General features: G+C 66.1%; 1 protein-coding gene across 1 annotated transcript in view; it reads left to right on the top strand.

The window, feature by feature from the left end:
* SH3BP2 (SH3 domain binding protein 2) overlaps positions 1-8,115 on the top strand; it is an 11,842-nt gene extending 3,727 nt beyond the window's left edge. The window contains exons 2-9 of the mRNA XM_023745422.1: positions 1,900-1,988; positions 2,192-2,260; positions 3,053-3,689; positions 5,060-5,195; positions 5,408-5,463; positions 6,155-6,236; positions 6,817-6,876; positions 7,575-8,115. Of these exons, the coding sequence (XP_023601190.1) occupies positions 1,900-1,988; positions 2,192-2,260; positions 3,053-3,689; positions 5,060-5,195; positions 5,408-5,463; positions 6,155-6,236; positions 6,817-6,876; positions 7,575-7,712 (1,267 nt within the window). The 3' untranslated portion in view covers positions 7,713-8,115. The remainder of the gene's footprint in view (positions 1-1,899; positions 1,989-2,191; positions 2,261-3,052; positions 3,690-5,059; positions 5,196-5,407; positions 5,464-6,154; positions 6,237-6,816; positions 6,877-7,574) is intronic.
* Positions 8,116-10,205: the final 2,090 nt, after the last annotated feature.

A 10,205-nucleotide genomic window follows, 5' to 3' on the forward strand; every position in this document is an offset into this window, starting at 1 on the left:
CTGAGGACGAGCGCAAGGTGCCGGGCCTGGGGCGGGATTAGCCGGGGGCAGCGGCAGGGGCCGGGCCTGGGGCGGGATTAGCCGGGGGCAGCGGCAGGGGCCGGGCCTGGGGCGGGATTAGCCGTGGGCAGCGGCAGGGGCCGGGCCTGGGGGCGGGATTAGCCGTGGGCAGCGGCAGGGGCCGGGCCTGGGGCGGGATTAGCCGTGGGCAGCGGCAAGGTGCCGGGCCTGGGGGCGGGATTAGCCGGGGGCAGCGGCAGGGGCCGGCCTTAGTGCCCGTCCTCACACCCAGCGACCAGCACCACATGCCCGGGACCTGCCCTCAGGAGGAGCCCTGCATGGGCTGAGGGGCCTCCCCGACCTTGGTGGGCACAGCAGGGCCTGAGGGAGGAGGGCCGTGCCCTGGGCAGCACATGCCCACTGGGCCCCGCTGCCCCACAGAGCTGGATGGCCTTGCTGCGCAGGGAGATCGGACACCTCCACGAGAAGAAGGACCTGCCGCTGGACGCCAGGTGGGCCCGGCTCCACCCCGTGCCCACTCCCCGCCCCCACGTCTGTCATCCTGTGTACGCGTGCACCTGAGTATGTGCGCATGTGTGTGTGCCCTGTTGGTAGTTCCTCCTTGGGGGTCACATGCTCTCAGCTGCCCACTGGAGGCCCGGCATTGGCAGCAGCCAGAGCTTTGGGCGCTGCCCCTCCGTGTCCGCCCCGGCCGCCTCCGGAGTGAGTCCCTGGGACACCGCTCAGTCCATCTGGGTCTCGGCGACCTCACCGAGGCGGCCCAGCAGCAGGAGCTCTTGGGCAGAACAGACCCCTCCGTCCTTTCATAGATGAGGCCACGGGGACCCAGAGGAGGCCCGGCACCCCCAGGGCCACCTTGCAGGTCCCTGCCTGCCCTGGAGCTCCAGCCCTCAGCTCCAGCCAGGGTCCTGCGGTAGGCCCGGTGCCCTGCGGTAGGTGCCCTGCGGTAGGTGCCCTGCGGTAGGTGCCCTGCGGTAGGCCCGGTGCCCTGCGAAGGCCCGGAGCCCTGCGGTAAGGTCTCGGAGCCTTGCCCTGCGATAGGCCCGGTGCCCTGAGCCCTAGCTGGTAGGCTCGTGTCGACTGTGTATGTGCCCTGCCGCCCTGCAGTAGGCCCGGTGCCCTGCGGTAGGTGCCCTGCAAATAGGCCCGGTGCCCTGCAATAGGCCCGGTGCCCTGCGGTAGGTGCCCTGCGGTACGCCTGGTGCCCTGCGGTAGGTGCCCTGCGGTAGGTGCCCTGCGGTAGGCCCGGTGCCCTGCGGTAGGTGCCCTGCAATAGGCCCGGTGCCCTGCGGTAGGCCCGGTGCCCTGCGGTAGGTGCCCTGCGGTAGGTGCCCTGCGGTAGGCCCGGTGCCCTGCGGTAGGTGCCCTGCGGTAGGCCCGGTGCCCTGCGGTAGGCCCGGTGCCCTGCGGTAGGTGCCCTGCGGTAGGCCCGGTGCCCTGCGGTAGGCCCGGTGCCCTGCGGTAGGCCCGGTGCCCTGCGGTAGGCTTGGTGCCCTGCGGTAGGCCGGCCTAGAGACGACAGCTTCCAGGGCAGGAGCAGGGGGGACGGGGCCCTGAGGCGGGGCAGCATCTGGCCACTCGGGGCCACACTTGTGGCAGAAACCACGGGGCGGGGGAGGCAGCACAGCCTCGTCTCCGTGCTGGTCCTTGTGCCTCGATGGAGCGTGTCTGTGTGTCTGCGTGCCTGTCTGTCCTCATTTGTGTTCACCTGTGTCTGTGTCCTGTGTTTATCTGTGCATATGCCCACATCAGTGTGTGGTGTGTGCACGTGCCTGTGTTTGTCGTGTCTGTGTGTCCACATGTTTGCGGTGTGTCTGTCTGTGAGTGCAGGGAACGCTGCCCTGTGCTCACTGCCCCCCTTCCTCCCCCCGACCCCAGTGACTCCAGCTCGGACACAGACAGTTTCTACGGTGCCATTGAGCGGCCTGTGGACATCAGCCTCTCTCCATACCCCACGGACAACGAAGGTGAGGGCGTCTCGGCGTGCTCCCCCGTCCTGCTCCACACCCAGACCTGGCCGCTGCCCGCTCTGTCCCTGTGGCTCCCCAGCCCGCGCATCCTGCCCTCAGCCCTGCCCAGGCCTCCCTGACTGCAGCGCTCTGAGCCTCGCCCCTCCGCCCCGGGTGCAGCCCGCCTGGGCCGCCCTGCTCTGACCCCCATCTGCCCACAGACTACGAGCAGGACGACGAGGACGACTCGTACTTGGAGCCCGACTCCCCCGAGCCCGGGAAGCCCGAGGGTAGGTGGCCAGAGGTGGGCTGGGGGTGCTTTGGGCAGAGGACAGGGGCTGGGGCTGCCAGCCCCACCCTGGGCCTCGGTCTCTCCACAATGGCCGGCGTGTCAGAGGGAACAGAGCAGAGGAGGCGCGTGCTCTGGCTGCCGCTCCTGCCGCTCAGGGGAGGGCCCACTTGGGGTGGGAGCCAGGCTGTCCACGTCCTGTGGCTGGCAGCACTCCATGGAGCTCAAGGCCACACAGGCCCTCCCAGGCCCCTCCCACCTGCCGGCAGCCCCAGTACCGTCCCCCCGTCCGAGGGCCTCCAGGGCTCGGGCCTGGTGCACTCCTCCCGTCCCACCTGGGCCACAGCCGATGTCCTCGCTGGGCTGTCGACACCTCCAGCTGGACTCTGTGCCCCACAGCTCGTCAGTGTCGCCTCCGTGTCCCAGGGCACCTTACACTGCCCTCGTCTTCCTCCGAGCCGCCCCGCCCCCTCCCTGGTGGGAATCCCGCCGCAGCGAGGCCAGCTCCCCCGCGTCCTCCTTGCCTCCTCTCCCCCTTGGCCGCTGGCACCCCATGGCTCCTGGTGTGACCTCTGGGTCTCAGGGAGCCTGCTCAGGCTGCCGCACGCGGGGGAAGGGGCGGTGACCAGGGCGTGGGCTGGGTCAGACCCCAGGGGAAGGCTGCCTGGGAAGTGCTCAGCGGGCCTCTCCAGGGCGGCACACGCACTTGACCCGGCACCTGGTACCAGCAGGGGGGGCTGGTCCCGCCTCACCAGTGAGACTTGCTCACCCACTGGGTCTCTTTGCTCCGCAGATGCCCTGACGCACCCGCCAGCCTACCCCCCGCCTCCCGTGCCCGTGCCCAGGAAGCCCGCCTTCTCCGACATGCCCCGGGCCCACTCCTTCACCTCCAGGGGCCCGGGCCCTCTGCTGCCACCCCCGCCCCCGAAGCGCGGCCTCCCTGAGGTGGGCGCGGCTCCGGAGGACTTCAAGAGGGACCTGCTGGGCCCGAGGTGGCCCGAGCCTGGCCCCAGGGTGCCGGCTGCCTCCCGGAGGATGAGTGACCCCCCGGTGGGCAACCTGCCCAGCTTGCCCACCCTCCGCCGACCCCCGTGCTTCCCTGAGAGCCCCAGCCCGGAGCCCCGCGTCCCCAGCCCCGGAGCCAGCTCTGCCGGTGTGGCTGCGGCCACCTCCAGGAGCTGCGATAAACTCAAGTCCTTCCACCTGTCGCCCCGCGGGCCGCCCACGCCCGAGCCCCCACCCGTGCCAGCCAACAAGCCCAAGTTCCTGATGGCAGTGGAGGAGGAGCCCCTGAGGGAGACGGCCCGGCCTGGACTCTTCGTGCCCCCTGTGGCACCCAGGCCTCCTGCCCTGAAGCTGCCCGTGCCCGAGCCCCCAGCGCGGTCCACGGTCCTGCCCAGGCCGGAGAAGCCGCCCCTGCCTCACCTCCAGTGAGTGCTGCCAGCTCTCCCTGCACCCAGCCCCCTCCCCACGCTGGGGGGTCGGCCCTGCCCGGGGGAGGAAGGCTCTGCCTCGGCCCAGCAGCCTCTGCACCTGACCCGGGTCCGAGCATGTCCCACCTTGACGTGGGCACGTCAGCCCAGCGTGGTGGGCCTGGGGCTCAAGGCTGCCTCGGGCACCGTGGGTGAGGGGGCCGTGGGCACAGGCTTTCTGAGCCCCTGCTGTGCCTGGCCAGGGCCTTTGGGGTCGGGAGGGGCTGGCAGGGTGGCCGCCTGCCCTGGGAGAGGCCTGGGGGACAGAGCTCGGGCTGTGAGCCTTTGGGACCCTGCCTGGGCCCTGGGGGTGCCCCTGGCTCTGGAGCCATGGGAGCTGCCTCGCCACCCTCCCGGAGTGGGAACTTGCCGGAATGTGGAGCGTGGCGGTGACTCCCCCAGGCCTGCTCGAAATGCTTTCTGCTTTATTGCTGGGCAGTGCCAGGAGCCCCGGTGCCCCCACTCCCAGTGTCAGCAGCCTGTGGTCAGAGATGCCGGGACCCACAGCAGTGAAGCCCTGGGGGCCACAGGGTGCGCCTCGAGTGGGTGCGCTAAACCGGGCCCCCAGCACCCTCGGCCACGGCACCCTTCCCCCCAGGACTCTCTTTTTTATCCTTATCTGAGGCGGTGTTTATTTTTATTATTATTATTTTTAATGATTTAAGAGAGAGAGGAAGGGAGAAGGAGATTGAGAGAGAGAAACATCGATCGTTGCCTCCGGTACCCACCGGGAATCGAACCCGAGACCTGTTGGTGTCCGGGATGATGTTCCAACCAATGAGCCACCCGGCCAGGGCCCCAGGGCTCTTGTTAGGCCTGCTCCTGTGGGAGGGGCCTGGGGGGACCCCTTGCCGCCTCACTTGTTTCATGAGGGGCCACAGTGGTGCAGACTGTCACTGCGGAGCCTGGGACCTGGGCCTGGGACCAGGGTCGACTCGTGGCACAGTCTCACCCACGATCCAGCAGCTGGTCCTGCGCGGGCTCCTTAATTCTCCCCGAGCCGCCGGGCCACACGTGGCTCAGCCCTTCACACCCGCCACCCATCCGCCCTGGCGGCTCCACAGCGTCCGAGCTCAGGCCCCAGCAGCCCGGCAGTGTCACCGGCAGCCTGACCCCCCCTGGGGCTTCCAGGTCCCGCGATTCCTGCTGCCTCAGAGCCGTCACACTGCCTCGCAGACGCTGTGGCCGTGGGCCTTCGCCACAGGCTGTGGCAGCCACAGGCTGTGGCAGCCAGACCCCGTGTGCCCAGGCCGAGCTGGCGCAGGCTGGTGTGGAGGGGAGCTGGGGGGCCGCCCTGTGTGATGGATGTGACCTTGCTCCCCTTCCAGGCGGTCACCCCCCGACGGGCAGAGTTTCAGGAGCTTCTCCTTCGAAAAGCCCCGCCTACCCTCGCAGGCTGACGCCTCGCAGGACGACCCGGGTGGGAAGGACTCTGGGAAGGACTCGGATGAAGACTATGAAAAGGCAAGCGGCGCAGCGAGGGGGGCGCTGCAGGAGGGCTGCGGGCGGAGTCCCCCATGGCCGGCTCAGCCAGGAGCCCCCAGACCTGGCGCTGAGGGGACAGAACCTGGTGCAGAGCCTAGGATCTCGGCACAGGCTGGCAGCCGGTGGGGGTGGGGGTCGCTGGCCACGGGCGCATACAGACCATGCAGCTGACCACGCTGCCCTCCCTCCAGGTGCCCCTGCCCAGCTCAGTCTTCATCAACACCACCGAGTCCTACGAGGTGGAGAGGTGAGTGGGAGCCCTTCTCTCCGGGCCTTGTTTGTATAGACACGAGGGTCCCCGTCTTTCTGTCCCCTCCTCACCGCGGTGCCGGTCATGGCTGGCACAAGTGCTTGGCGAGTGTCGCTGGAAACCTGGCGAAGCAGCAGGTGCCATTAGCTCAGTTCTGCCATCACCCTGGGCTGGCCCTCCCGGCACCCACTGCTCTCAGCACCCACTGCTCTCGGCACCCACTGCTCCCTTCACCCACTGCTCCCTGCACCCTCTGCTCCCTGCACCCACTGCTCCCTGCACCCACTGCTCCCTTCACCCACTGCTCTCAGCACCCATTACTCCCTTCACCCACCGCTCCCTTCACCCACTGCTCCCTGCACCCACTGCTCCCTTCACCCACTGCTCTCAGCACCCACTGCTCTCAGCACCCATTACTCCCTTCACCCACTGCTCTCAGCACCCACTGCTCTCAGCACCCATTACTCCCTGCACCCACTGCTCCCTGCACCCACTGCTCTCAGCACCCATTACTCCCTTCACCCACTGCTCCTGGCACCCACTGTCATCAGCACCCACTGCTCCCTGCACCCACTGCTCATGGTGCCTGAGCTGCAGGAGAGCGAGAGGACAAAGCCACATGGGCCTGGGGCTGGAGGGTCCCCAGGGAGCCGTCTGAAGATGGGTCACCTGCTGACTTAATTTTCAGGCTGTTCAAAGCCACGAGCCCGCGGGGAGAGCCCCAGGACGGACTCTACTGCATCCGCAACTCCTCCACCAAGTCCGGGAAGGTAGGTGCCACGGAGGAGCCTGGCGGCCAGCCTGCCAAAGCCCACGCCCTGGGGCTGGCTGCGTCGTGCTGGGTCTGCTGGCCCTCCCCACGTAGGCTGCGGCGGGCACACCAGGCGACAGGCCGCGTTCCCATGAGCCTCTGCCCCTCCACCCAGTGCCATCCTTGGGGTCTCTGCCTGGCAGCCCCCGCCCCATTTATTCTCAGGAAGGAGATACCATCTGCAGATTGGGGGAAGGGGGGCTGGGGCCCTGGCCTCCCATGGGGGTTCCTGCACTCTGAAGGGGAGGCTGCTTGGGGCAGGGCCAACGGCAGGTCGTCTGCCAGCTGGGCCTCTGCCCCTCCAGGGGCGACTTGTGTCCCTCACTGAGCCTCAGTTTCCCCATGTGTATCAGAGACGGTCCTGGTGGACCAGGCACCCTCGAGTCTCATCGGAGGCCATCTGAGGGCAGGGCGCCCCTCCCCACGTCGTCCCCGAGGGCCAGGGCACTCAGCCTTGATGCCGCTCACCCCTGGGTCCCCGAGGCCCGGCTCTCCCGGTCAGAGCTGCCCTCACCCTGCCTGCTGCTTTTCTCCTCAAGGTTTTGGTCGTGTGGGATGAAACCTCCAACAAAGTGAGGAACTACCGCATCTTTGAGAAGGTAAGCGGGCTGGCTGAGGGCCCTGAGCGGGAAGGGGTGTGGCTGGGGGCCGGACAGTCTCCCCAAAGAGCAGGGATGGGCAGCATCCGCTGGCCAGCGGGCCTTATAAGGCCCTGCTGAACCGGATGATGAGGTGCGAGTTACCTGTCTGACCAAGTAGAGCAGGCTGATGTTTAAGCTGATAGTTTTGTATTGCCCTCGAATGATGTTATAAATATCCACATGGCCCTTGGCAGAAACCAGGTCCCCACCCCTGCCCTAGAGTGTAGGCAGGGGGCAGGCTGAGGCTGGCACCTGCGGGCACCATCCCTCCCCCACTCCCTCAGCCTCCCCCTTCCCTGGCCTAGCTGTGTCCTCAGTGAGCTAGAGGGGGTAGGGTGACCAGCTCCTGACCCAGCTTATCTACAGCCTGGCCTGATCCCCTGGTGAAGCGGGGGAGGGAGGCGGGAACTGGGAGGCAGGCAAGGCACGGAGGGGAGGGAACGGGCAGTGGGAGCAGGGCTGGCCGCCCCAGAGGGGAGGGAACAGGCAGCGGGAGCAGGCCTGTCCTTAGGGCTGGCCGCCCCGTTTTGCACGGAGAGGAGGGAACAGGGGAGGGAACAGGCAGCAGGAGCAGGCCTGTCCTTAGGGCTGGCCGCCCCATTTTGCAGGGGTGGAGAGCTGGCCCAGCCCCCCTGACCTCGCTCTCCTGCCCCCAGGACTCTAAATTCTACCTGGAGGCCGAGGTCGTGTTTGTGAGCGTGGGCAGCCTGGTGGAGCACTACCACACCCACCCGCTGCCCAGCCACCAGAGCCTGCTGCTGCAGCACCCCTACGGCTACGCGGGGCCCAGGTGACGCCTGCGCCAGAGCTGCCGGCAGAGGTGACCAGGGGCCACCTCCTCATGCCCATGAGGCTGGCCTGCCTGGGAGGAGGAGCTCTGGAAGGAGGCTTCCCAACAGACATCTTGTGGAATCGGCCAGGCCAGGCCCCACCCAGCAGGCGGACTAGAGGGCTGGAGGCTCTCGGATCCCACCCCGCGCACTTCCCAGGAGCCCGGGGTCCCTGGACGAAGCCCTGCCTGCGCTTCACGGACAGGAATTCCGGTCCCCCCAGCGCACCCACCCTGCACGGGGCAGGGGGCTGGGCAGGGCTTGGGCATTTGGGTGGGGGCAGGGGCTGGCCCCAGGACCCCCAGGAACGCTAAGACTTGGCTCCCGCAGGGGCCTTTGCTGCACAATAAAGCACAGGTGACCTTTGCTGCGGTGGCCGGGCTTCACTGGCTAGGAGGGGTGGCCGGCCCTACTGAGGACCCACACCGACATCCAGGGGGTCTCCCCACCTCCTGGCGCAGGTGCTAAATGACCTGCTGGGGTTCGCAGCCAGTAATGGATGGGACGCGAGTGCAGCAGTCCGGCTCCGCCCACCCTCCGCGTGCCAGGCTCTGCTGGGGCTCCAGGAAGACCTGTAGGGGGAAGTGACCACTACAGACAGAGGGGCAGGAAGAGAGGGCCCTGAGTTGGCCAAGGGTAGGTGGGGATGGTGGCACCCGGATGGCTGAGTCCTCCAGGCCACACGGGGATGGGCCAGCCCCGATCCATCCCTCGCTTCCTGCCATGGATTTCCAGCCGGCGACTCCCTGGCAGGTCAGCCAGGCGGGATCTATTTGTGTGGGAAGCAGCCTCAGCTGGGGGTCAGGGCTGGCAGGGACCCCAGGATCATCTAATCCTCGCTGCACTCTAAGTTGGGGAAAGGCATTCGCTGTGTAAAGCCCAGACCCCGAACAGCACTGTGCCCACTGTCCCCTGGAGGAGGCCCTTTGGACTCCTCCCCGCACCTGGACGTGTTCTGGGGTGGGGTGGTCAGCTGGAGAAGGGGAAGAGATGAAGCTGGTCAGCTGATGCGGGAGGCCACGCCCCTACGGTGCTGGGGGGTGCAGGGGCGACAGTGGCCATCTGCTTCCAGGAACCAAGTGTCCCCGCTGTCTGCAGATGTTTCCTCTAAGGCCTCCTGGGGTGAGGCTCGGTGCAGTTACCATCGAGTCTGGGGCACTGGGACAGGGAGCTTCCCATGTCCTGCAGCGGCTCTGGAAAACCAATCCTGTGCCTGCAGTCACAGCTCTCCGCCCTCTGCCCTCTGCCCTGCACTTGTTTGGGGAACCCAGTGAGGCACATCCTTCTCCACTGTGGCTGCAACTTCCCTTCCTGTAAAATTTTTTAAAAATATGTTTTTATTGATTAATTTAGAGAGAGGAAGGGAGTGGGAGAGAGAGATAGAAACATTGATGAAACACTGATCAGCTGCCTCCTGCACACTCCTCACTGGGGATCAAGCCCACAAACTGGGCATATGCCCTAACCGGGAATCGAACCATGACTTCCTGGTTCAGGGGCTGATGTTCAACCACTGAGCCACACCGTCCCGGCATGTGTAAAACTTTAAAATGGGGACTTGGGTCAGAGAACAGCTTCTAGCCGGTGCCCGGGGTCCTCCACGCTGGTGATGTGAGGCAGGACCCAGGTCACTATAGCTTTTAGCCAACATGCAGCCACTTCGGAGACAGCTCAGTGGGTGAAGCATTTGAAGACCCTGAGCTGGAAGATTTTGAGGTTCTGGGGCCCAGAGCCACGTGATAGGAACTTCTAGCTGCCAGGACAGATGAGGCCTGTGGTTGCCTAAGGCCCAGCCCAGAGTCTGGCCTGGCCTCGCTCCTCCCAGGCCCTGGGTCTGCCTCTTTGTGAACTATTCCTGGGCTCAGGGCCTCAGTTGCAAGAGTGTGTGCGTTGGGGGTGGCAGATGGGATCCCAGGCATGGTCCTCCAGCATGAAGCCAGGCAGACGGGCCCCACTCCCTGCTGAAACCTGCCTTGAATGTTCTGTACCACCTAGTGAGCACTTCCTGTGCTCGAGGCGCTGAGCTGGGCCCTTGACATAGTTTGCTTGGAGAAGCAGCTGCTGTTAGTTCCATTTTACAGGTGAGAAACTGAGGCCAAGGTCTGGATTCAAGTTCCAACTTTGCTACCTGATCTCCTTCCACCTCTCAGCCCAGACCCTACGCTCTGGCTAGCTCCCCACCACCCCTCATGGCCTCTGACAGTTACTGCGGGGTGCCCAGATCCCGGTGTGCTCAGAGATGGGGTGCATTCCTGGGCTGGGAAGCTTCTCCAAGCCCAGGGCTGACCTGGTTTTACCTTTCCTGCAGTTGGTGAGAGAGTGCAGTGAACCTCTACATCTTCTGTTATTAGAGACTTTTTATTATAAAAAGATGTTTTTAGAACCAGAAGAGACCTCACAAAGCAAGTCTTTAGTAGCCCTTAGTCTCCCCCTCCCTCTGGGTCACATTGTGTGGGC

Source organism: Myotis lucifugus, unplaced genomic scaffold, assembly GCF_000147115.1.
Source record: "Myotis lucifugus unplaced genomic scaffold, Myoluc2.0 scaffold_540, whole genome shotgun sequence".
NCBI classification, from domain to species: Eukaryota; Metazoa; Chordata; class Mammalia; order Chiroptera; family Vespertilionidae; genus Myotis; species Myotis lucifugus.